Source organism: Peromyscus maniculatus, chromosome 8 (genome assembly GCF_049852395.1).
Source record: "Peromyscus maniculatus bairdii isolate BWxNUB_F1_BW_parent chromosome 8, HU_Pman_BW_mat_3.1, whole genome shotgun sequence".
Lineage (NCBI taxonomy): Eukaryota > Metazoa > Chordata > Mammalia > Rodentia > Cricetidae > Peromyscus > Peromyscus maniculatus.
The window spans coordinates 54,454,063-54,480,000 of NC_134859.1; the positions used below are offsets into that span (position 1 = coordinate 54,454,063).

Below are 25,938 nucleotides of genomic sequence, written 5' to 3' on the forward strand. Positions count from 1 at the left end.
GATCCTGTCTCAAAAACAAAACAAAAAACCAGCCCGTAGGGCATGGTATGCATGTCTATAATCCCAGTTATTCCAAAGGCATGAAAATGGAAAGTCTGAGGCTATAGAGTGAGTTGAAGGTCAGACTGTACAACTTACTAAGATCCTGTTTCTAAAACAAAACCCAAACAATAACAGGCGTGGTATATGCCCATAATCCCAGTACTTGAGACAGCAGTATCAGAAGTTCAAAGTTGTTTCAAGCAACAATAACAAAACCATTAAATCAAAAATGAAGGGAAAATAAGGGCTGGTAAGTAGTTCAAGGGTAGAGTACTTGCCTACTGTTCTCAAGACCCTGGGTTCAATTCCAACCACTCCAAAACAAACTAATAAGACCTGTACAAACCCAAGAACATAGACAAAAAAACCCAAACCAGCTGGGTGGTGGTGGTGGTGGTGGTGGTGGCAGCGGCGGTACTGCCGCCGCCGCCGCCGCCGCCGCACGCTTTTAATCCCAGCACTCGGGAGGCAGAGCCAGGCAGATCTCTGTGAGTTCGAGGCCAGCCTGGACTACAGAGGGAGTTCCAGGAAAGGCGCAAGAGAAACCCTGTCTTGAAAAAACAAAAACAAAACAAAAACCAAACCACAACCAAAACCAAAGCCCATCAGTTTCAGAGCTCTGATATATAGGAATTCTCTATGGGTGTATACTACTATCTGCTTCATGTTACAGATACAGAAACAGATTCTGAGCGGTTTAATGGTTTATGTCCCAGAATTAGAGCTTGAATAAGGTTGTGTGAGACAGGGTCTCGCTCTACAGCCTAACCTGGCTGAAACCCACAGCAATCCTGCCTCAACCTTCCAATGCTGGGGTTCTAAGTATGAGCCGTTATGCCTGACATGAATGTGATCTCTCCTCTCTCCTCTCTCCTCTCTCTTTCTTGACTGGTCTTGAATTCAGTATGTATCAGATTTTGGCCATGAATTTGTAGTAATCCCCTTGCCTCTATCTTCCAAATTCTGGGATTACAGGCATTCACCACCACTCTTGGATCTTGGTTTTTCTTTTTTTTTTTTTTTTTTTTTTTTTTTTGGTTTTTTCGAGACAGGGTTTCTCTGTGTAGCTTTGCGCCTTTCCTGGAGCTCACTTGGTAGCCCAGGCTGGCCTCGAACTCACAGCGATCCGCCTGGCTCTGCCTCCCGAGTGCTGGGATTAAAGGCGTGCGCCACCACCGCCCGGCGGATCTTGGTTTTTCAAAACAGGTTTTCCTGTGTAGCCCTGGCTGTCCTGGAACTTGCTCTATAGACCAGCCTGGCCTCGAACTCACAGAGATGTGCCTGCTTCTGCCTCCTTCTGGGATTAAAGGCGTGTGGCCACTACTGCCTGACCACTCCTGGATCTTGAAAGGTTTTGTTTTGGTTTGGTTTTAATGTTTTCTCATTGCAAATACAGACCTTTTAGAAATACCTTTTCAGTTTAAAGGTGATAATCATTACAAAAAAATAAATTATAGAAAGTTAAAAATAGACAATTTTTACATTCAGTTGTAGCCAGTATATTTTCTATATTTCCTTCCAGAATTATCCCCCCTCTCTTCATTAAATAAATATTAAGCACTTATGGGCTAGGACCTGTGTACATTCCTAGGAACATTAGAGTCGCTAACACATTTCCTGTCCTCAAAAGGCTTACAATCTACTGCGTATAATTCTATTTTGTTAGGGATCAAAGCTGTGACATTCAGTGTAACTTCAAGAATCCAAATCCAAGTGCGCTGGCTCACCAGGCCTATAATCCCAACATTTGGTAGGCTAAGGAACTAACATTGCTGTGAGTTTGAGGCCAGCCTGGGATACGTAGTTGCCAGCTAGCCTGGACCACAGGGTGAGACTCTGTCTCAAAAACAAAAAACCCAGAAGGACGAGACCCTAAATAATGACATTTCAGGTACATTTAAGGCACCTACCCAGCCCAAGTCTCACTTCAACGCCTTCCCAGAAACTAGATTTTTACAGGAGTTAAGTGGTCACAGCTTGAGAGCACTTGCAACCGTTGGCAAAAATGGCCCTCCGGTCCTCAGGGAAAAGGTTCAGGAGGGGGCAAATGGTACGTGGCATCTAAGAAAATGACCAGGGTCCCGACGCTTGTGAAAACGATGAATGTCCACAGGAAAAGACGATCCACAACCATGGCGACAAACTGCCAGTCCTCCTTTAGCTAAGGGTAGGCAGAAAAATAAACAGATAAGTAAATAAGCTCCAGGGCTGGAGCCCTGGAAAGCCCACCCCTTAAAGCTTCTCCCAAGGTATAGGTAGCTATTTGGAATCTGAGAAAAAGGCAATTTGCCCAAGAACCAGGGCACCACCTAGATAGGAAAGTAAAGAGCCACTTGGAAAGCAGGAGGAGGGACGAAACCAGGCACACTGATCAGAAACAAAAGGGACTGCCAGGGGCGGGGTTTGAGCTTGGGGGTGGAGCCTGCGGGCTCCAACCTCATTGGACTTACAGCATCGTGGTCCTCCTGTTCCTGCAGCTGTCGGGCGATGTAGCTGATTGAAGAAATGACCTCGCGTAGCTCCTGAGGCAGACCAACAGTCCGGGTTGGGCCATCGATAAATCGTCGCAGGTCCGGGGCAGATAATTCAGGCTGAAACCTGTAAGGGCAGGAACTGTGTAGCCACACACTGGGTTCAAAGAGATCAAGCAGTTCCGGTGGCCTAGCCCCTGCACCAGCTCTCTCCTCCAACAGCCTAGCCGTTCCCAGAACCTGAGAAAGCCCTTCCTGATCTCCCTGCCAGCACCGACCTCTCCAGACTTTGGCAAATTTCTGGCCCTGTAAGCTTTAAAATGCCACCTTCTCGAAAAGCAAGCAGCAGCAGGGCTACTACAACTCCCATGATGCTAGACCACACTATCTTCGGGAGCTCTTCCACGGACTTCTGGGAGCTGTAGTTCTCCCTTGCCCGAGAGCCTGATGAGTGTAGGTCTTACCTGTTAAGTTTAGGGAAAAGAAAATCACTTGGAGGCTTCCGGATGAAATATTCATCAGTTCCTCGGCCCCAGCCACTTGTTGGAGTAAAAGTGTGATGTGGCAGTTGGTCTCTTTCGGGCTTGGGCCTTTTCAGACCCAGGCATGGAGGGAGCTTGTGAATGAAGATCTATAGAAGTGAGTGGCACATTGCAGAGGGCTTTAATGCTTTCAAAGCAGAAAGGAAGCCCCTACCTGTCCCCACTCCATGTGTTCATTGCCGCGCATGCGCACTCACGGACCCACTGAGCTACACCGGCAAACGCAACTGCGCAGCTGGCCTTGTTTTGTTTTTGTTTTCCAGACAGGGTTTCTCTGTGCAGCCCTGGCTGTCCTGGAACTTACGTAGACCAGGCTGGCCTCTAAATCAGAGGTCCGCCTGCCTGTCTCCCCAGTGCTGAGATTAAAGGTGTGGGCCACCATGGCATTTCTGCTTAAGAGATTTTTAAAATTATTTATTTTTATTTTATGTGCATTGATGTGCCTACATGTATGCCTGCATGAAGGTATCAGATCTTGGAGTTACAGGCAATTGAGAGCTGCCCTGTGGGTACTGGGAATTGAACCCAAGACCTCTGGAAGAACAGTCAGTGCTCTTAACCTCTTAAAAGATTTTTAATGCGGGTTGGAGAGATGGCTCAGTGGTTAAGAGCACCAACTGCTCTTCCAGAGGACCCCGGTTCGATTTCCAGCACCACATGGTGGCACATAGTCACCTGTATGTATGTCCAATTCCTGGGAGTCTGGTGCTCTTCTTGCCTCTCCAGGCATCAGCAACACTAGGTAGTGAATATTCATACACACAGGCCAAACATCCATACACAAAACATAAAATTATCATTTTTTTTAAAGAGCTCTTTTAAGCCAGTAGTGGTGGTTCACACTTTTAATCCGAGGACTTGGGAGGCAGAAGCAGGTGCATCCCTGAGTTTGAGGCTGGCCTGGTGTACAGTTGAGTTCCAGGACAGCCAGGGCTGCACAGAGAAACCTTGTCTCGAAAAACAAGACAAAAAAATCTTTAAGGGGCTGTGTCCTGAAAAATTAAGGGGTCAAAAGTCTTCTACCCTGATGGCATCTGCCCCTAATAATGTTTGTCTGGGCCTCTAGGTGAGCAGAATGGATGAAGGGCGTGTTGGATCTCTGAGGTGATTAGGATGGGAAGGTAAAATAAACCATCCAGCAGGCTCCTGCACTGCAACACGATGCCAGCTGTAGTTGTCCTTAAGGTCAAGTCCAGGCTGGTGGCTGGAGCAGCTTCCAGACACAAAGCCAAACACAAGGATGCTCTTCCTTCCTTCTTTTAATCTTTTTTCTCGGTCATTTGCAGACTGGGTGTAACTGTGTAGCCCAGGCTGGCCTCATCCTTTCCCTCACCTGGTTGATTATAAGATCCGGAAGTAAGACCGGTTGGAGGAGATCCTTCTTACCTGGCGGACCCAAAAGGGCATTTGGTGGGTGTGGGGTGATCGATGGTGCAAGTTGAGGACCACGACGCTGAGGATGACTGAGACGGTGACGAGGACCATGGTAAACATGAGATATTTGACAATGATGGGGACCGCCAGGGAGGTCTCAGGCACTTTGTCTGCCAGTAGCAGCAGGAACACAGTGAGGGTCAGCAGGGCGAAAATCGAGAGCCCCATCTTCTCTCCTTGGAAGGCAGAGGAGAAAGCAGGGTTAGTCTTAAAAAAGAAAGAAAGAAAGAAAGGAAGGAAGAAAAAGAAAAAACATTTTATTTTATGGAGACAAAGACTCCTGTGTAGCCCAGGCTGGCCTCTGCCTCCCAAGGGCTGGGATTAAAGACATAGGCTAACACACTACCAGAAGGATTAGTCTTTATCAGGAAGAAGCCTCTAAGGCATCATCAATCTTTGTGTTTCCAACCTAAGGGCAGGCTTTTGGGAAAGTCATTTGCAAATCTCTCTGATGTTTGTTCCTCTAGTCCAGACTTACTTTGAACTTCAGGCTTAAATCCAAATGCCTACTCAACTTTTCTGTTGACACCCTAAACTTAACCTGTCTACAGCCTAATCTCCTCACTATCAAAGCTGTTCTAGCTAGGCTTGGCACAATCCTGTATCCCAACCACTCAAGGCTGAGACAGGAGGATTTCAAGTGCAAAGCCTGCTTCTGGCTACAGAATGAATTCAAGACCAACCTGACTCCTGAGTGAGGCAAGCAGAGGGCTGGGAAGGGCTGGGGAGCCAAATGAGTTGGTAGAGTGCTAGCCCTGTTTGTGTGCTTAAAGCCCTGGGTTCAAGTCAAAATTTTTTCTAGAGAAGGTTGAGATACAGCTACCATGTTATTATCTCACTAACATATAAGGCAAATTAGGCCTAGCATGTCATTATAGCAATAGCACTTTGGTGGTAGAGGCAGGAGCATCAGCCAGCTTCAATTACATATTGTGTTCAAGGTTAGCCTGGGCTACATAAATCTCTGTCTTAAAAGGAGACACACACAGAATACTGTTACCGTGGTCTATCAGCCTTTCTTATTAGCTCCCTAACTTGATACTCATTTCCCGTTACTACTAAACTAGGTTTACTTTCTCCCTGATTTGTCTTCAGAAGTTATTTTTTATTTGTTTTGTTGTTGTTGTTGTTTTGGTTTTTCGAGACAGGGTTTCTCTGTGTAGCTTTACGCTTTTCCTGGAACTCACTCTGTAGACCAGGCTGGCCTCGAACTCACAGAGATCCGCCTGGCTCTGCCTGCCGAGTACTGGGATTAAAGGCGTGCACCACCACCACCACCACCACCACCACCACCACCACCACCACCACCACCACCACCACCACCACCACCACCGCCTGGCTAGTTATTTTTTATTAATACATGTGTGTGCACTGTATATAAGCTTTCATGGGAGGCAGAAGTTGCTGTTGGGTGCCATGACGCCCCACCTTAGTTTTTGAGTCAGGGTCTCTCACTGGACCTGGAGCTCGCCAACTGGCTAGGCAGGCAGTGAGTTCTGGGGATCCCCACCGGCAGCCCATGCTGGTCGATAGATAAGAGCTGCCTGCTGCTACTGCTTTTTTTTTTTTTTTTTTTTTTAAGGCAGGGCCTCACTATGTAGCCTTGGTGGGCCTGGCGCTCACTATATAAACTAGACTAGCCTCAGAGATACTCCCACCTCTGTCTGGTGGGGGTGGGGGTGGGAGGGGAGTTGGTGGGGAGGGGAGCTGGGATTAAAGGCATGTGTCACCACACTTGGCATCTTAAAGTGCAATGATATTTCGTCCAAAGAAGCACCTTTTGTGTTTGTTTTGAGATTAATTACTTGCTGTATTGCTTGGGCTGCTCTTGAACTCAGGGCTCTAGTGCTGGGATTAAAGGCTTATGCTACTACACTTGTGCTCTTTTTTGTTTTTGGTTTTTGTTTTTGGTTTTTTGGAGACAGGGCTTCTCTGTGAAATAGTCCTGGCTGTCCTGGAACTCACTCTGTAGACCAGGCTGGCCTTGAACTCACAGAGATCCTTCTGCCTCAGCCTCTGGAGTGCTGGGATTAAAGGCGTGCGCCGCCACCGCCTGGCCTTGTTGTGTTCTTCTTTTGAGAGAGGGCTTCACATTGTAGTTTGGCCTGGAACTTACTATATATACCCCAGACTGGCCTCAAACTCAAGGTGATCCCCCTGCCTCAGTCTCCTAAGTATTGGGAGTATGTGTACACCACCATGCCCACCATATATATATATATATTTTAGCCTCCCTGTTTTGTGAATGCAGACATCCTCACTCCCGAGGGCCTTTGTACTTACTGTCTCCCTACCTGACAAGTTCTCCCACCAGAAACCTGAGGGCCATTCTCTACCTCCTTAACGGCACACACTCCCTTCTTGTTGAGGCATTTGCTAACATCACACTTTACTCATTTTTAAAAATTGTACTATCTTTTCTCTATTTTGTGTGTATGTGTATGTACTTGTGTGTATGTGCACACACGTGTGCACATACGGGAGAACAAGAGCCACGGCCCCTGAGTGGCTACCAGAGGACAGTTTTCAAGAATAGGTTCTAAGTTGGGCAGTGGTGGCACAGGCTTTTATTTTTATTTTTATTGATTTTCAGGACAGAGTTTTGCTGTGTAGCTTTGGAGCCTGTCCTAGACCTCACTGTAGACCAGGCTGGTTTTGAACTAACAAAAATCTGCCAGACTTTGCCTCCCAAATGCTGGGATTAAAGGCGTGTGCCAACACCACCCAGCCAATTTTTATTGATTTATTTACTTATTCATTTTATTCTTTGGTGGTGAGGACCAGACCCAGAGATTCTGCTTTTAAATTGCAGTCTTTGAGGCTGAGGATGTAGTGGGTTGGTAGAGTACTACCCTAGCATAAGGAAGTCCTAGGTTCAATCCCCAACACCCCATAAACTGGTGTGGCAATGCATGCCCGTGATTCCAGCACTCCTGAGATAGAGGCAGGAAGATCAGAAGTTAAAGGTTATCTTAGCTGTGTAGTGAGCTGTGGTCACCCTGGGATACTCAGCCCCTGTATCGAAAAAGCCATGCAGCAGCCCCTGGTGTTTTTCTCAGTTGGTGTTTTTGTTTGTTTCATCACATTTTATCTTGGGGGGTTGTGTTTGTAACCATGTATGTATGTATGTGTGTGGGCACAAGTGCCACGGCGCGCGCACACACACACACACACACACACACACACACACACGCCACAGCACGCACAACACGTCACAGTCTTCTTTCCTTCCATCATGTACGTTCTAGAGATCAAACTCAGGTTATCAGGCTTGGCAGCAAGTGCCATAACCAGCTGAGCCATCTCTCTAGGTCTGTTTGAATTTTGAGACCAGATGTCACAAATCTTAGGCTTGCCTTGAGCTCACAATGCACAGAGGATGACCTTGAACTTCTGATCCTCCTACCTTCAGTCCCATCCCAAGTGTCAGGATTACAGGGTTTTGCTACTATGCCTAGTTCATTCTGTAATAGGTGTTAAAGGCTTCATGCGTAACAGGCAAACACTCTTCCATGTCAGTTACAGCCCGAGTCCTTTTCTGAGACAGGTTCTCACTTTGTAGCTGAGAATGTAGCCCAGGCTAGCTTCAAACTCTCGATTGTCCTGTCTCTGAGTGCTACTATATAGGAGTCCACCCCCATTTTAATCTTCCCAAACCCCTTCTTATTTGATTTTCCTTTTTAGAACTTGTCCAGAAGCCAGGCATGGTAGCACACACCTTTAATCTTAGCACTTAGGATGCAGAGGCAGGCAGATCTCTGAGTTCAGGGACAGCCTGGTCTACAAAGTGAGTTCCAGGATTTCCAGGGCTAGGGAGAAACCCTGTCTTGAAAAACAAAACAAACAAACAAACAAAAAAAAAACCAAACAATGATAACAACAAAAAAAAAAAATCCTTTTCTAATATACGATGGTAGACATCAGTTTACTGACGGACTCCCCACTAGAATGTATACCCAGGAAGGTCAGTGATTTTATTTACTGGTTAGCTTGTTTATAGATGGGTTCCGGAGACTGAACTCAGGGCTTCATTCATGCAAACGAGGTAAACACTCTGCCACCTAAACTATAGCCCTTGCTATCTCCCCTCCCCCAGCTGGAGGGGTGGGCTTCAGGGCTTCAGGTATGGTACACAAGCGCCACCCATCCCTGCTCTAGCACTGAGCTACCCTACCCCCTCAATCCAATCTTATAATTTTTATTCCCTGGTGCCTTTGCAGTGCCTAGCATATCACAGCAATTCCACAGATACAGTTGCATGAATGAATGGACCAATCTCTGTAGCTTTTCCAAGAACAATGTAGCAATTTGAAGACTCTAAAAATAAAACGGTATACAAAAGTGGCTGATTCTTCCTGTGTCATACAAGAGACCTCACACACTTCATGAAAGGTACTGAAATAAATAAGCTATACTGTTCACTCTATTTTGGTCCTGTAATATTAGGTTCCAAGATTGCCCTGTTCTAGAAGGAAGTGAGTATATTTGTAAGCAGGTTCTTTTTCTTTTTAACAGTGTGTGTGTGTGTGTGTGTGTGTGTTGTACATGTTCCTATCATAGAGCACCTGGAGATGTCCAAGAACAATTTGTGGGTTCCATGTCAGACTCAAGCCCTCAAGCTTGGTAGCAAGCATCTTTCCTGGGGCGCCATCTTGCTGGACCCGGAAGTATGTTCTTGAACGGCATCTCTCTCCCTTTCTGGACAGAGGACTTGATGCCAGGAATGAGGAAAATACAGGGCTTTGTCTATTTGTTTTCATATTTGCTTACTTTGTTTTTTTGGAATATTTTTTGAGACAGGGTCTTGTTTATGAAGACCCTACTACTCACTGGCCTCAAACTCTTGGTAATGCTCCTGCCTCAGTTTCCCAAGTGCAGGAAGGAAGAAAAACACTATCGGCAAGGTCTCTGAATAAGACTGGCACTGACCTGAATGTGATACCAGACAAGTGAACTAACTTCCTCAGCTCCTTTACCCTTCTCTACAAAAGGGGATGACAATGTGGAACTCACCTGAAAGGTTATTGTAAAGATTAGAATGCATACATATAATTCAATTGCATTACCTTACATCAACTGCTCAAAAGTAGTAAAAACAAAAAACAAAAACCAGCACATTTACATAGATGCAGCTAGGTACTGGGTATAGTTTTATTAACCCAGTTAATCTTTAAAATAATTCTATGCAGTAGGGACAGTGGCTGTCCCATTTCCTGATCAGGCAACTCAGACACACAGTCATTAAGGAATTTGACCAGGTTACCCTGTGACTACATTGTACTTCCTTACAGAGAAAAGTCAACTGTCATTTCCCAGGGGGACAGCCAGTTGAGGCACCAGCTGGTGTCTAAAGGGAGGAGGGGGTTATTTGCCGGGGATGGGAAGCAGAAAACAGGAAGTTGGCTTAGCCTGGAATTTGGTTTGTCATGGACATGGGAGCTCTGAGAACAGGAGGCCAGGATTCTAAAGGGAAGAGTGAAGTGTTACTGGGTGAGGAGAAGCCGGCAGCAGAGGAGCTGCAGGGCCTGTGCAGGGGGCGGGGGGAGGGGGGCGCACCTCGGATTGCTGATATCCAATCCATCATGGATTGGAAAACCTATCCTGGGGCTAGAGAGATGGCTCAGTAGTTGAGAACACTTGCTGCTTGTCAAGACTGGCTTTAATTTGTCAATTTGACACATGTGGGAAAAGGAACTTCAGTTGAGGAATTACATGTGGGCATGTATGGGGGCATTTTCTTTTTCTTTTTTTGGGGGGGGGGGCGTTTTGAGACAGGGTTCTCTGTGCAGTTTTGGAGCCTGTCCTGGAGCTCACTCTGTAGCCCAGGCTGGCCTCGAACTCACAGAGATCCACCTAGCTCTGTCTCCCGAGTGCTGGGATTAAAGGCTGCACCACCACCGCCCGATCGGGGGTGGGGGGACATTTTCTTAATGCTAATCGATGTAGGAGGGCCCAGTCCACTGTGGACAGTGCCATTCCCGGGCAGGTGGGCCTGGACTGTACAAGGAAAGTAGTTGAGCAAGTCAGAGGAAGTGAGCCAGGCAGCAGGGTTCCTTCCCGGCTTAACTTAGCTCGAGCTCCAGCCTTGGCTCATCGCAATGATGAAGTGTGCCCTGTAAGTCAAATAAACCCCTTTCCTCCCATAGACTGGCTTCGGGCAGTCTTTTATCACAGCTACAGACAAGCAAACGAGAGGACTGCAGTTCTGATCCCAGAGCTGTCTCAGGAGACTCACAAATGTCTGGAACTCCACCTGCAGGGGATCCAGCATCCCACCTCTGACTTCCATGGGCACTTGTGAGTGCACACACACACACACACACACACACACACACCCCTTAAAAACAACAAAACGAAACAAGATAACCCAACCTGGACTAAAGGTGAGAGGGGAGGCTGGGCTAGTGACACAGAGCTGAAGCTCTTGCTGGTTACCTGCGTCTGGGGGGAGGTAGAAGACGAAGATGGCCAGGACAGTGATGAGGACGCACGGGGCAATGACATTGACCAGGTAGAAGAGAGGCTTCCGTCGGATAATGAGATAGAAAGTGACTTCCTCTCGATGGCCCTCCTTCCCTCCTCTGGGGTCCCCTGGTCGCTGGATTAACCTAGAAGGTTTGTGGATAATCTCCCATTGGCCATTCTCTGGAGGAGGGACAGGAGAGGTAAGCACAGGTGCAGCAGCTGCCCTAGTTAGTGCCCGGAACGGCACACTGCTAGGCAGCCCTCGAATAAACTTAAACAAGTCTCAATTTCCATTTTTCTCTGGTTCTTTGTTTTTTAATATTATTATGTGTGACATGCCTTTAATCCCAGCACTCAGGAGGCAGAGCCAGGTGGATCTCTGTGAGTTCCAGGCCAGCCTGGTCTACAAAATAAGTTCTAGAACAGCCAGGATTGTTACACAGAGAAACCCTGTATCGAAAAACCAAACCAAACCAACCAAACACACACACACACACACACACACACACACACACACACACACACACACACGAGAAAAGAAAAAGTATCACGGTCTCTGAATGTAGTCCAGGCTAGCCTTGACCATGCAGCAATCCTTCTCCCCCAGCCTCCCAAGTGCTGGCATTAAGATGTTAGAGCTTGGCTTCAGCTTCCATATTCGCAGTGTTGATGGACACCCCCACCTTGCTGACCCCACCAGGTTACGCTGGGCATCGATAACAGAGCCTGTTTATCAGCCTTGGGTGTGAGAAGCATGCCCACTCACCAATGAAGGTCCCTTCGTGAATGTAGATTTCCTGCCTTTCCTGCCCGTCAGGACCGAGGCCTGTCTTCAGGCTGACCTCCGAGCTGTCATAGCTGTAGGAACTAAATACCATGGTGCAGTTCTGCCAGTCAAAGGGGAAGTAGGTGACCTGAGTGGAGGGGAAGACACCGAGCTGCTGGAGGACCGGTAAGGGAAGTCTGGGAGGGCACTGGATGTGGGTTTCAACGGAGGAGGGATCAGCAGGGAAACGCAGAGCGTCACCATGGCAGACTGCACAGGGCAAGGGAAAGTCAGGGTAAACAAGAGGCGAGGGTCAGGAGGAATTACGGCCCCCCCCAGGACTGGGAGTAGCTGGGGAGTGAGGAAGTCTGAGAACAGACACAGCCTGGGAACCTGGATGCTGCAGCTGCTGCGGTACAGGCCAGGGGGTTGCCAGCGCACAGAGCCCTCGAAGGATACCACGACGTTGATGTCCAGAGCAACGTCAAAATTTCCGTCATTGCTGCAGGAAAGAGATCTTTTCATATGGGATCCGGATCTGTCCTCCGGAGATCCTCCGCTAACACAACACCCCCCCCCACGCCACCCACCCCTTACCTCCCCGCCCCCCACGCCCCGCCCCCGCCCCGCCCCCACGCCCCCCCCACGCCTCCGGAAACACTCTACTTGTTCAGCAGCACCACATCAGGGAGCCAGACAGAGTCATCGGTGATGCGGAGAGATTCGATGCCATCGTATTCTGCAGGATCCCAGCTTAGCCTGTAGTCCGTCCACTCCTAGGGAAGCAGATGCTAAAGGACCGTTCAGCCTAGAGGCCAGGGAGAGACTCGGGATGTCTGAGAGGATGCTCGGGGGAGTGAGTGTGCAAAGGGGAGGAGCCCAGGTCTGACCTGTGGGTCAAGGGGGAAAGGGGCTGGCTCTGCCTTCAATCTCTGGGATTCACAGCAACTCGTTTCCTTCCGCCTGCACGGCACTTTACAATTTCAGTCTCTAAAACCAAAGAGGGGGCCTGGAGAGAGGGCCCCCTCAGAGGGTAACTGACCCGGGCTACAGTTTGACCCAGGTTTGATTCCAGGCACCTACAAGGAAGTCACAACCATCTGAAACACTAGTCCCAGGGGATCGGACGCCCTCTTCTGGCTTCCACAAGCACTAGACACGCATGTGGTGCAGGCAGGCACATATTCAGGCAAAAACACCCATACCCATAAAATAAAAATAAAACAAATTAAAAAGTAATTGAAGAGGCCGGGCGTTGGTGGCGCACGCCTTTAATCCCAGCACTCGGGAGGCAGAGGCAGGCGGATCTCTGTGAGTTCGAGGCCAGCCTGGGCTACCAAGTGAGCTCCAGGAAAGGCGCAAAGCTACACAGAGAAACCCTGTCTCGAAAAACCCAAAAAAAAAAAAAAAAAAAAAAAAAGTAATTGAAGAGACTGTACTAGCCATCCTCTACTACAGTGGTTTTAAAACTGCAGTTCACGGCCCTTTACAGGATGAGAATTCAAATTAATGATGCCAAACTTGTGTTTTAAACAATTAGGAAGGAATTGTTTATAGAAGCCTCCGTTTCGGTTATTATCTATATGTTTTATGAAGTCATTATGCAAAAAAAAATCTTACTGGGCTGAGCATTCAAGAGATTAATATAAAGGTGGCGGGGCCCTTCCCTAACCCGCGGGGTCTCCATACCAGGTCTAAGTACACCTTTGTGCTCATCTCTTCATCCTTCTCGTTCTAGAAGGGAAAAATTTAAGGCAGAAAGGAAATGAAGTGGGAAGACATGAGGGCTCGGGGTCACTTTCTCACAGCAATCTACCCCCTTTCTCGAAACCGCACCTTCCTGGTTGCAAACCCCATCTTGAAGCTGAGTGGGGATCAGCCCTGCCTCGAAACACCAGATCTTGACGCCTGCTTTCCTTGCCTTTTACCTCCGGGTTCAGTCACGGGCCACAGCCAGTGTCTCGTCCACACAACCCTGAATCTCCGCCCAGGGTTGTTCCTTGGTCGCTGAGCACCAAGCTCTGCTGGACCCTGCTACATCCCATCCAACATGGCCACGCCCCGAGACCCGCCCCCTAGCCGTCCTTCTGCCTCAGCCCCGCCCCCAGCCACGCCCCCCCAGGCGGGTTCATAGAGCCGTATTCTGGGCCTGTCAGGGCGGCCACGCCCACAAACGCGTTCATTGGTCCCGTTTTCTCCCCAAGCTTCGCCAAAGGCCTGTCCATCTCCGGGCCTAAGCTCGCCTCAGACCCCGCCCCCAGGCCGTGGTCCCGCCCAGAGCCCCGCCCCCAGGCTGCCCCGCCCCCAGGCTGCCCCGCCCCCAGGCTGCCCCTCCCGGCGCCCTCCACCCCGCTGCTCGCCCTCCCTCCCTCACCAGGCTGATGAGCTGCGCCAGGGTGAGGCCAATGCTGACCCCGACGCGGTCTCCCACCTCCCGCGCCGGCCGCACCGAGCTGTCATAGCCCGAGAAAAGTTTCTCACGCAGTCGGCCTTCGACTTCCGACCCGCGGGCGCCTGGCGAAGGGAAGCACTTAAGTGACGCTCCGGTGGCTGGCCGCGAGCATGGATGGCCCCCTGCCATTGCCTCCTCCTCGGGGCCCAGGCTGACTTACCTGGGGCGAGGGGCGCCCCGAGCACCCCCAGAAGCAGCAGCAGCGCCCCTAAGGTCATGGCCCTGCCGCTTCGCTCAGTGAGTTTGTCCCGAGAGCGGCCGAAGCCGCCAGGACAGGGGAAGTGACGAGGCGCCCAGGAATGTGCACCTGTTGTCGGGGGACCGGGCGCCAGCCCACCCGCCCCGCCCTCTAGGCTTGGTTCCGCCCGGAGCGACGGCAGGCGCCCTCCACTCACAAACGGCAGAGAACACTCGGGTTGTACAAATCATCTTTAATTAGAGAAAGCTTGGAGACCCAGTCCCCCCGAGGGCAGAGCCAGGGGATGGGCGGAGCCTGAGCGGGGTCTGTTGGGGGGGACGCGGGGGGGGGCATCTTTTGCAACAAGCCAAGAAGTAAAAGGGCCTGAGGAAAAGTGACCTGCCTTTGTGCACTAGCCTGTCCCTTAGGACCTCCGTAGTCCTTTCCACCTACATCTGCTAGGCTCGGAATCTACCCCGAGGGTAGATTACTAGAGGGTCCCCATTGTCAGGTCCTTTTTGGGTACTTAAAATTCAGCTGAGGTTATAAGCTGTAAGGTAAAGTAAATTCTATAATTAGAAGCTCTGGGGATATATGAGGTCTGGGAGCCCAAGAGGCCCCTCATTTCCTAGGCCTGACCTGTAGGAGGGAGAAGTTGGACTTATTGCTGAGTTGGGGGTCTCCTTGCTGGGAGGGGGGGGGGAATCAAGGCTGTCCCTATTTGTCCTTTCTTATTCTGGAGTTATTATCCTGACAGACCTCAGTTTTCTGTGGTTGAGATAGGCTCTCACATAGCCCAGGCTGGTCTTGAACTCCCTATGTAGCCCAGGCTAGCCCTTTATTCCCAATTCTCCTTCCTCCACCTCACAAACGCACCACACCATATCAAGCAAAGGACCTCAGCTTTAGAAGGGACCTGGAAGGAATTCCTGCTGAGGTAGCTAAGTGTTCATGTCTCCCCAAGGCAGACGCAAATTCAATCAAAGCATGCCATTTTCCTCCTCTGAGCTGCCCCAGGTATATTCTTCCAGAATTCCTGTACCTTTCCCGAGACTCTTGTTTCCCTGGCAGAACCCCGGTTGGAATGCTAAAACTAGAAACCATGTAAAAGTGAGGTTAGCATTCTAAAGGGAAGGGGATTTTTAAAAAATTATCTAGGAAAAACAAGCAGTAGTTCTTGATTCATTCAGTACTGATTAGTAGTAGTAAGCATTCTCTCTCTCTCTCTCTCTCTCTCTCTCTCTCTCTCTCTCTCTCTCTCTCTCTCTGTGTGTGTGTGTGTGTGTTGGCTTTTCAGACAGGGCTTTGCTATTATAGCCCACGATGGCCTCCAACTCGAAATCCTTCTGACTCAGTCTCCCAGGTGCTGAATTACAGGCATGTGCTACTAAGCACAGCTCAGAACCAATTAGTTCTTAATGAATCATAGCTGAGTTCTAGCCACAGCTCATTCTTAAATAATCACTAGAGGAAGTGAAAGAGTGGGTTTAGAACTGACTCTAGTACAATAATATGGCTATACAGGCCCCAGTTCCATCCTGGAAAAAAGGGGTGCGAGTCATGGTCCGTGTCCTGGAGCCGAGATTCAGGAGGAAGTATGGCTCCAAAGAGGTCTAGAACACCATGCTCTAGAACTGGGTGTCTCTGGGATACGAAGGTTTAACATGTGGTGTGACCTGAGGCTGGTTCCACTTCAGACCAAGGCCAGTGGCGACATTAGGGGGCTCGAATTCAACCTCTTCTTTAAAAAACAAAAACAAACAACGGGGGGCGGGGGGGGGGGGTCCATCAAAGCTTAAAGGATCCATGCCTGGGTTCTAATACAGCACACAGAAGGGCCCTGGCTGGGGTGGTCAGCTGGATCAGAACCTGTCCAGACCAAGGCAGGAGGTGGAATGGGAGAGAAGGAAACGAGTTCTGAGTGCCAGTGGAGCGACCTGGAAAGCTATGGCTTCGTGGCAATGTAAAGGAGAATACAGTACATGGCTTCAGAAACTGGCTCAGCCAGGGTGAGGAGTATTAACTCCCTCGCTTTATCATTGGAACCCCCAGCGCCATCTTGGGGAAAACTGGGGTTCTTTGGAGGGGGAGGAGTTAGTGTGAAAAGAAATAGGTGGTCAGCCAGGATCATTTCAGGCACCCCCATCTCGGAACCTCTCCTAGGCCCCAGGATCTAAGAACTCAGCAACCCCGGAAGTCCCGGCGGCCAGCCCCTAAGCTCCCTCGGGGCGCAGCACCTGGTGAGACCTGGCTGCTTAGGGCATGTGTGTGGTAACGGGGAAGAGCAGCAGGGCCTGGCGCAGGGCTACGAGGCAGGCTGTGGCGGTGGCTGGCTCGCCGGAAGTGCAGGGAGCCTCCAGTCCAGGGACTACAGCTCAAGGGGCAGGGGGGCTGGAAGGGGAGGTCTCGGGGACACTGTGGAGAGAAGGCTCCCGGTACATGGCCACTGCGAAGGGGAGAGAGAGAGAGGAGCAGGGAAGGAGAATTAGGTGCACAGAGAGCCAGGGAGAATCAGAGCTCTGAGAGTCCTCCCTTCCTTTACACACTCGTCCTTGGAGAACCCCAACCCAAACGAAGAGGGCTCCCCAAACCCCCAAAGGCTAAAGCCTTCCTGTCTTGGCCTATCACAACAGTGTCGTCTTGTTTAACGTTTATGGCCTGGGCTGTGAGACACTCAATATTCATGCCAAGGTCAATGCCCTCCCACATGACCCACCTTTTCTGGAGCCCATACCCACCCTCCAGGAGCTTGGGCACAAAGTGGGCAGCAGCCTTGGTTTTCTTGACTCGGTTTCCCTTCATGACCCGGCCCTCCTTGTCCAGGCCTAGGTACCAGGCCCGGCCGGAACGACGTTGGCGGTAGAGAGCAGAGGCATACAGGACATAGTAATTCTCAAAGACGCACTCCTTAAAGCGACACTCTGCTGTGAAATGCGGCTGAGGAGACAAAGATCCAGAAAGAGAAGAGGCATGGACACACACACACACACACACACACACACACACACAGAGAGAGAGAGAGAGAGAGAGAGAGAGAGAGAGAGAGAGAGAGAGAGAGAGTTATATCACTGGCAGAAGGGAGCCCTTGGGAAGAAGCAGCCAAGATATAATCCATATATTTTTTTTGAAAGGAGGATGGCAATACTGAGTCCATGCAGAAACCAGAGCAAGGAGAGAATCAGGAGGAGCCTGGCAGGCCACCCAGGGGTAGGAACTAGGCTTCTAGGGCCCTGGAAATAAGATCTCTTCTCTGCATTCCCAGGCCCTTACTACTTCCTCTCCAGAGTAAAGATGAAGTTTAGAGGTGACAGGCTGAGAAGTGGGGCCCCAATAGATGAGAGGGCCAGACAGCCAAAGAGCCTGGGGTACTTGAGGGTGAGCAGTGCATGTAGAAGCGGGATGCACTCTCGAGGACCACTTTTGGAACAGGCAGTGGTCAGCTCAAGCAGGAAGAGTCCTGGGTGCAAGTCCTGCCTGTGGCGAAGGGTGGTCATATGCTGTGGGTGTCCCCAGTAGCCCAGGCCACTCAGCCTCATTGTCTTACCGAGCTGTACAATAGCCCCTCGGCGTTCATGGCCATGTAGTGACCCAGCTTGGCGCTCTGGATGGTGACCACGCGGAGCCCCACGGGAATCAGATTGAAGTGGGCTGGGGGAGTAGAGCGCGGCCATCAGGACCCAAGGGCCTCACTCCCATCTGAGTCCCCTCCCCGCTCCAGCGCCATTGCTTCCCTCGGGGGCTCAAGAAGACAGAGTGAAGACGACAAAGCCTGAAGAGGCGACAGGATTGTCATCTCCTGTCCCCGGATCCCCACTTCCCACCCTGCAGCTGGCTTCCCCTCTCACTGAAGGAGCTGGTGTCCTCTGGGGTGCCCTGGATGCTCCCATCGGGATTCGCCTGGAGGTAGAAGCCCTGACGGCAGAACAGTTTGGTGACGATGCCTTTGAGCTGAGGCTCTGGAGAGAGAGAGATTCATCTTTGAAAATGACATCTCTGTTCCCAGAAACATTCCTACACTTGGCGGGATCACAGGATAGAAGGAGGGGGGGATGAGAAGAGTTCCCGGGGGGCCTAGCTCTCTCACCCTCCAGGCAGGCTTCCCTCCACCCCTCTTCGGTTCCTGAGGAAGCTGGGGTGTGGGTCCCTTCCGCTTTCTCTAATTATGAGCGTCAGCTTAATTTATTGAAATTTATTTAAATGGCTTAATTCCTTCTCTCCACCGGAGTTGGGGGAGGGGCGGAGAGGAGGTAGAAGAGAGAGACATAAAAGGCAACGGGCAGAGCTGGAGACGCAGGGCAAATGGGTTTGCAAATGTCGGGGTGCGCAGCAAGGTGACCACAGGGAAGGGGCTCCCCCTCAGAAGGAGGGGTGGGACTGGACTTGACTGACGCTGACTCAGCACCTGCTGCTGCTGCAGCTGCCGCTTGCTTGGCGCGGGCCTGGCTTTGGCTCAGCGCCGGCTTGTCTGACACTGACCCATCTGTCCGTCTGTCTCTGTCAGTCAGTCGGCTGGCTCATGAGGGTCCAGTTCTGCCCGAGGCTGAGGCTCTACCCTTCAGCCAGGTAACTGGCCTGGGATGGGGGACATTCTTTACCAATCGAGGGAAAGGAAGAGGGGGACAGAGATGGAGAGGCAAGCTGCATCACGTGGGGGCTGGGTCCCACTCAGAGGGTGGGCTGCGGACTGTACCACACCTACCGCCGGTGGGGGGGGCGAGGCCGCCAGGGGCTACCCCTAGGGGAGCCGGCAGCGGCCTGGAGAGAGGCCAGAGGGACTCCCTAAGTGTCGTACCTGGACGGGAGTCACACGCCAGCCCTTACACCTGTCCTTCCCCGCGGCTTGCTCGCGGCCGGTTTCCCCGTTCCCCCTTGTAAGTGGTACGACCCCCGCCCCAAGTCTCGGTGCAGGTCTTCAGGCTGAACTGTGTGCGAGGTCCTGCTTAGCACAGGGTCCCCCTCCCCGAGCCCGGAGGATCGGATTTCCGAGTCGCACAGGAGTCATGGGAGGGGGGTGCTCAGCACCCTTCTCGGAGCGCAGGGTCACCGAAGGAGGGCGTACGGAGGGGGCTGGCAGACGAGGGAGCTGCAAGGACACCCGGGGGAGAGCTGGCGAGATTGGCTCCTGGCCAGGCGAGCTGGACCAGGAAGAGCAGCGCCCAGGCGTGGAGGGGCGGGAGAACCGGAGCGGGGGCGGGGCAGCCAGGGCTGCAGAAACCCTCGGGGTGACCCAAGCGTCCAGAACCCCCCAGGTCCCTCCGCTCCGGATGGAAAGAATCGCGAGAACCCGCACGTAGGCGAACGACCGTGGGGGTGGGGAGTCCTGTGTTGAAGGGGGGCAGACCGGAGCCGAGAAGCTTGGGCCGTTAGACCTGGCCCCTCAAACCGTCCCCTTGCCCTCGAAAGCAAGGAGACTCGGCGTTACCGGCAAAGGGGAAGGAAACTGAAGCAGAGTCCCGTAGGTTTTTTTTTTTTCTGGTCGCTCTGGCCCACCTCTTCTACTTTTGGGACACCCCCCCCCCACTACCCCCGGATCGGCTGCATTCTCCAGGGTCCCTGGTCTCAGGCAGAAGGACTTGGGGCTCGGAGACCCCGCCCTAGCCACACACTCACCTGGGCCGCGGTCTTGTCGCGCGGGCCGCCCCCCGCACAGTCGCACCTTGGACAGCAGGATGAGGAGCTGCTTCTGGCAAAGGGACTTGGTGCCGCGGGGACACACGCGCCGCTGCGCCGACACCGGCCGGCTGCTCCCGGGCTCGCGGACCTCCCGCTTCTGTCGGATCAGGCTACTGGCCAACGCCGCCATAGCGCCCCGGGAGGAGACACCCCGAAACCAGCAGGCTCCCGGAGCGCCCTGGGCTCCCCTAGAGGAGCCCTCTCACCAGGGCATGCTCTGGACCCACCCCACCGCCCCACCCACAGGACCTCAGGATAAGCCCCAGACCCCCTTGCCTCCCCCCACAAGCACCCGCTCCCACCCTTGGGCCCTTGCCCTGGCTCCAGCGGCTCCAACAGCCTGTGCCCTCCTCAGCTGACCTCACCCATGAATTTTGTCCCCTAAAGAGAGCTCTCCCCTCCCCTCCTCTCTGGCCTCTGTCCCCACTTCCCCTGTCCCAAAGTCAAGACCCCCCTAGATTTCCAAGATGTGTTCTTAATCTCCTCAGACTTCTTTCCACCCTATTTTGGGGCCCCTCCCGCCCAGCCTACTCTTGTGTTCTGAAGGGTGTGGGTCTTTAGCCTTGGGGACATCAGTTCACCCTGGGCTGCTCTCAATGTCAGAGAGGAACCCAGTCCTGATGGTTTTTTTCCTTTGCTATACTCTAAATGGAGTGGCTCTCCCACTTTTCCCCTCCCAAAAAATCCCCCCAAATATGTCTCAATATCCAGGCTGTCTAGGTCCAATGAGAAGGGGTTCCCAGTTCCTCTGGCTGGATAATGCTTGTTCTCACGGGGTTCCAGTCCCTGGGGCTCTAGTACCCCAGGGTTCCAGCTGCTGAGGCCATCCCCTCACTTTGTTACCCTCCACTCCTTTTGAAGTCACCTCCAAATCAGCCCTTCCTAGTGCATACACCAGGTGGTTGCCTGGAGGACCCTCGGTCACCCCGAAACAGGAGCATCAGTCGTTTCTGTTTGCTTTCTGGCGGCCCCTTAGATTCCCCCGAGGAGCGGCCGGCCCTGCTTCGATCCCACACCCTCCAGTCTAACCAGGCCCCCCAGAGAGGAGTGCCCACGTTGTGAGTGAGCACTCCTCAAACGCGAACAGGCCTTAGTAAGTCACAGCGCATCCCAGCTTCCTGCGACAGGGCTTCCTGGTCCTCCTGGGACTGCTCGAGCACCCCCTTCCTTTCCCCGACGCCCCTCAACCTGTCCTGTCCTGTTGATCCGGGCGACGGGTGTCGCGGGCTCCGGCTCCAGGCTCCTCCCTCCCTGTCACCCCGCAAGCAGAGGTTCCCCCCAACGCCGGCCTAGGTGTCCCGGACCCCCAGGAAGGAGTGAAGATGTCTCTGCAGAGCGCCCCGGTTCGGCAAAGTCAGAGCACTGGGCCTGGAGGTTGGACCGGGCAGAGCGGCGGCGGCGGCGGCTGTGGGAAGCGGTGGCGGCGGCGGCGGCGGCGGTGGCGGCGACAGAAGCTCCCCCTCCTCTGCGAGCCGGCCCGGGGGCGGGGCAGGGGGCGGAGACGCTGGGGAAGAGGGAGGCGAAGCCGGGCGGGCGGAACCCTGGGGTTCCTCGGGAGCTGTGAGTGGGGACCGTTTCAGAGGCAGGCGGAGTCGAGGCAAGGCCTGCCAGTCTCGGGGTGCAGGGGAAACGAGCCAAGGAAGCCCGGAGCGGCGGGGCTGGGGGGCCAAGTGGAACGGCCGACAGTGAGAAGATGGAGAGGGACCCTACTACCTGGGATGGAAGTGAGGACAGAGGAAAGTGGGGGTGGGGTGGGGTGGAGAAACGGGGGTGCCTGTGCCATCCAGTCTGGGCTGTACTCCGGCCTTAATATCCCTCTGCTTTGGTGTAAGCCACATTGATCAGAACCAGGTTTCCAAAAGCCGGTTCCCGCATTTTGTGCCATTCCTCCGGTTCGCTGTTGACTCTGAAAGAATCCGGGGGAGATGTCTCGGGAGGCAGCACCGGGTCAGGAGGGGTGCCGGCCAGATTTGAAGAACATGGGCCTCGGGCAGGGCAGAACCCTGGGGGAGACCTTTTAGAAGAGAGGCCGTGGACCCAAGACGCACAGTCTGTATGCGAAGCAGGAGCAGTGCCCCCCCCCACAACCCTGTCGCCAAAGGAAACACTTCGCATTCCCTGAGAGTAGACTCTTTAATGGGTTCCGCCCCCTACGCCCGCTAAACCGCCCCCTTTGCGGGCAACCTTGGCTTCCTCCACCGCCTCACGCAAGGCCTGGGCAGGGTCTCCGCGGAGCTGGGCCAATGCCCCGCGCAGGGCCCCGGAGCCGTCTCCCAGGCAGAGCTTTCGGCCGCTCACAAAATAATGAGGCAGCGTCCCGGCCTCGAGCACTCGGCTCAGCTCATCCAGTAGCCCAAGGCAACAAGCGCCGGCGTTTTCGGGCCGCGCCAGGTAGAGCGCTGGCAGCCGCTCGCACGCCCAGTAGAGCAAGGTCCGCAGGAGGTAGGGCGCGGCGGCCCGGGTCCCCGCCACCAGCGGGCGCAGCAGCGCCTGGGCCGCCGCGTGGGCTTGAAGCAGCGGCGCTGGGATGCGCGCTTTGAGCGCCAGCTCCTGGCGGGCGAAGCACAGCTGCCATCCAGGGGTGCCCTGCTGCCCCGGGTGGCTGCCCGGCACTAGGTAGAAAGAAGCCGACTCAGAGACCAGTGGACCCGCCCACGAGTGGCTCCGAGCCCCGTCAGGCCAGCCTGCCACGGTCACCACCGGGATCAGGTCGAAGAGCAGGAGGTGGCGTGGGGGCTCTGGAGTGGCCAGGAGGACCGTGGTGACACCCGCGTGGCGAGCTGCGTGAACTAGCCGCGGGGCGCCTGGGACCGGGATCAGGGACTCGGCGACCTCAGCCAGCTTAACGAAGAACCAGGCAGCCACTTGGGTAGGGCATAATGTGGGCCATGCCTTCGCAGCCTCCGACGGCTTTGGGGATGGCTTTTCGTCCTCTTCCAGGGCGTCACTACTCAGTGTTTTCAATGGTTCAGGAGTTTCAAGATGGGGGATGTCGTTGCAAGGCGATTGGGACCCTGAAAGGTCATTGGATGATTTTTCCACAGATGTGTGCGGCTCAGGCTCAGGGACATAATCATGTGCCTGGTCTACAGAGCTTTCCTGGTCCGTGGGACTCTCTTTGCTATGGGTTTGTTGAGTCAAATCACATTCTTCTGCGACAGGGGGTCCTAGGCAATCCTGCCAGGTCTCCCGGACGGAAATTCCGCACATCAGCTCTGGAAGGCGGAGCCACGCATAACAGGATTCCAGATCCAGTATCAGCTCGGGCCCAGTGCCATCCAGAGAAAACACAGGCACAAGGAGCGTAAAGCCGGCATCATAATGAGGTCCCCGGGCGTAGGGACCTACGGGGGCATGCCCTAAATCTAGGGAGCCTTCGCGAATCCCACCGCGAAGCAGCAAGAGTTCTGTCTGGGGTGGGAAACGAGGGTCCTGGCGGTGAACTAGACCTAAAGGAAGAAAAGGGATTGTGAAGGGATCGTGGTCCAGAGCCGGGGTGGGGAATGGTGAGGCTATGGGTTTGCAGCTTCCCACAGCTGAGAATTACTTACCGAGCAAAGAGAAGATGAAATCCTTGGCTCGGAGGAGATCAGCTCCAGGCTTGGGCCCTTCGCTCCAACTCTCCTGGACACCCAGCTCCTGAATCAACTGAGTCAGCTCCTGCAGCTGGGCGCCAGAGCAGAAGTCGACGTCTGTGAGCGGCCGGGCTGGGGCTGGGGGTGGCGGGCCCCACCAGGGGGCACCGCCCCATACGGTGGAAGCCATGGATCACTATCGTTTGGGGCTAGCGCAAACAGACCCGAGTTAGCCCTGGCAGGCCTTTGCTTGGCTCCCCAAAGTTCTCCAGCTTCCTTTCCTTCCTTCCGAGGTGGAGCAAGGGCCACAGACAGTACACAGTGGGTCTTGCAGATGATGCGTCTGCGTTTGGTCTTCAAAGTGAACAGATGACTACTTTCTTCGTCCTTTTCCTAGATGCAGGTTGCGGCCCGGTGAATCGCTTCACCTGACTCAGCAGGTAAAGAATGGCTATTTGAACCCTCCTGGGGAACACAGTAGCCAATCTTTGCCACCTCCCTCTGTCCAGCTTCCTTTACCTCTTTTTCAGAAGAGGCTCCTTGGTCCACGGCTTCCCGATTAAGGGGTAGCTGGAAAGGTTGTGAACAGAAAACACCGTAAAAGATTCTACAGGTAACTTCCTGATGGTCACATGTCCACGCCCTTTTCTGGAAGCTGTCTGGGTGGTTCTGGACTGGTCCCGCCTCCTGTGAGAGTTCAGTCCCGCCCTTCACCCCGCTGAGATGTTGCTACCCTGGGAATTGTAGTTTGTTTCCCCGCAATTCTGGTGCGTTGTAGCGGTTCCTACACACCCTTGCCATTGTGCTAAAAGTAGTGCCTATTGGGCGCTGTTTCTTCTTTCTTCCTTTCCCACCTCCCGCCCCCTTCACTTGTTTTGTTTTGTTTTGAGATTGTGTTTTCACTGTGTGGCTCTGGACGACTTGGAACTTGCTCTGTAGATCAGACTGAGTGCAACTCATAGAACTCAGCCTGCCTCTGCCTCCTGAGTTCTGGGATCAAAGGCGTACAGCACCAGGCTTGACTTTTTTTTTTTTTAATTTTATAAAAAGTCTTAAGCCAGAGGTGGTGGCACACGCCTGTAATCCCAGCACTCAGGAGGCAGATGCAGATGCAGATGGACCTCTGTGAGTTCCAGGCCAGCCTGGTCTACAGAGTTCCAGGACAGCCAGGGCTGTTACACAGAGAGACTCTGTGTCGGAAAACAAAAGTCTTGTTATATAGCCCAAGCTGGCCTAGAATCACTAGGTAGCTCCGGCTGACCCTGAACTCACAGCAAGCTTCCTATTTCAGCTTCCTTGGTGCTTGGTACAGGCTCATGCCACTACACCCAGCTGGAAGTTGTTTGTGACAATATATTGTTCTGTCTAATCAATCCTACATAAACACTCCTTGGAATTGGAGAAGAGGGATAATTGGTTGGCTCTGAACAGTAAACAATAATGAAGAACACACACTTCCTTCCATTTGTGAGGCTCCATGGTCTCTTAGATGAAGCTCTTTTAAGGAAATTCTGACTTTATTTTATTTTACTTTATTTACTTGAGGCAGGGCCTCATTGTATAGCTGTGGCTGCCATGAAACTATGTAGATCAGGCTGGCCTCCCAGAGATCCACCTGCCTCTGCCTCCTGAGTGCTGAGATTAAAGACCCCTGGTCATTTTAAAGACTACGCTTTAGAAAAGCTGTGCCAGGCTTGGGAGGTGGAGCTGGGAGGACTGAAGGCTGAAGGCCAGTCTGGGCAATTTAGACTCTCTTTTTAAAAAGGAAAAAGCTGAGCGTGGTGACGCACACCTTTAATCCCAATACTTGAGATGCAGAGGCAGGCAGATCTCTGTGAGTTCAAGGCCAGCTTGGTCTACATAGAGAGTTCCAAGACAGCCAGGGCTACATGGTGAGAACCTGTCTAAAAAAAAAAAAAAGTAATAATAACACATATGACATGTCCAGGGTCGGAGTTTGAGTCAGATTGAGAAAAGGCTCTCTGTGTTGGTGGCAAGGCATCTTCCTGGAATCAGTGGCCATAATACTAAGGCAGGAATATACAAGGTGATGCAGAAGAGGGCATCTGAATCGTGGAGGGGGACTGTAACCAGCGATGCTCACATCAGACATGCAGAATCATGGCAGGGAAAACACGTGGGGATTTGAAGTTCCGTGGACACAGAGGCCATTAGAACTGAAACTGAAGTCCAGAGGAAACTCTCAGCAACGTCAGGTCAGGCCACAAAAACTAGGGCAGGATATGACTTCCAGTAACCTAGGCTACCAGAGACCAGAATAAGGATCAGAATATAGCACAGACACAGGATGGGGCTGAGCGCGTGGTAACGAGACAGATA

General features: G+C 52.6%; 3 protein-coding genes across 6 annotated transcripts; all 3 read right to left on the minus strand.

Moving 5' to 3' along the window:
- Nucleotides 1–1,044: 1,044 nt before the first annotated feature.
- Nucleotides 1,045–14,478, minus strand: Chrnb1 (cholinergic receptor nicotinic beta 1 subunit). Of its 2 annotated transcripts, XM_006973432.4 has the most exons (11): nucleotides 14,333–14,478; nucleotides 14,095–14,234; nucleotides 13,410–13,454; nucleotides 12,387–12,496; nucleotides 12,114–12,222; nucleotides 11,721–11,868; nucleotides 10,925–11,134; nucleotides 4,442–4,665; nucleotides 2,978–3,144; nucleotides 2,493–2,640; nucleotides 1,045–2,203 (listed from the first exon to the last, which is right to left on the minus strand). In XM_006973432.4, exons 1-11 carry the CDS (start codon nucleotides 14,388–14,390, stop codon nucleotides 2,063–2,065), a joined length of 1,500 nt encoding a protein of 499 aa, XP_006973494.1. In that variant the 5' UTR covers nucleotides 14,391–14,478; the 3' UTR covers nucleotides 1,045–2,062. The 2 variants fall into 2 exon arrangements, with proteins under 2 accessions (XP_006973494.1, XP_042138214.1); XM_042282280.2 differs by lacking the exons at nucleotides 14,095–14,234; nucleotides 14,333–14,478 and adding an exon at nucleotides 13,557–13,778.
- A 105-nt stretch (nucleotides 14,479–14,583) lies between these two features.
- Nucleotides 14,584–21,971, minus strand: Fgf11 (fibroblast growth factor 11). Of its 2 annotated transcripts, none has more exons than XM_006973429.4 (5): nucleotides 19,961–21,971; nucleotides 18,196–18,306; nucleotides 17,895–17,998; nucleotides 17,089–17,287; nucleotides 14,584–16,796 (listed from the first exon to the last, which is right to left on the minus strand). In XM_006973429.4, the coding sequence occupies exons 1-5, from the start codon at nucleotides 20,151–20,153 to the stop codon at nucleotides 16,726–16,728; spliced, it is 678 nt and encodes a 225-aa protein (XP_006973491.1). In that variant the 5' UTR covers nucleotides 20,154–21,971; the 3' UTR covers nucleotides 14,584–16,725. The 2 variants fall into 2 exon arrangements, with proteins under 2 accessions (XP_006973491.1, XP_015847794.1); XM_015992308.3 differs by having other exon boundaries at nucleotides 17,067–17,287; nucleotides 19,961–20,269.
- A 166-nt stretch (nucleotides 21,972–22,137) lies between these two features.
- Nucleotides 22,138–24,305, minus strand: Tmem102 (transmembrane protein 102). Of its 2 annotated transcripts, XM_076542713.1 has the most exons (3): nucleotides 24,118–24,272; nucleotides 23,575–24,026; nucleotides 22,138–23,472 (listed from the first exon to the last, which is right to left on the minus strand). In XM_076542713.1, exons 2-3 carry the CDS (start codon nucleotides 23,786–23,788, stop codon nucleotides 22,157–22,159), a joined length of 1,530 nt encoding a protein of 509 aa, XP_076398828.1. In that variant the 5' UTR covers nucleotides 23,789–24,026; nucleotides 24,118–24,272; the 3' UTR covers nucleotides 22,138–22,156. The 2 variants fall into 2 exon arrangements, with proteins under 2 accessions (XP_076398828.1, XP_006973490.1); XM_006973428.4 differs by having other exon boundaries at nucleotides 23,575–24,305.
- Between the last annotated feature and the right edge of the window lie 1,633 nt (nucleotides 24,306–25,938).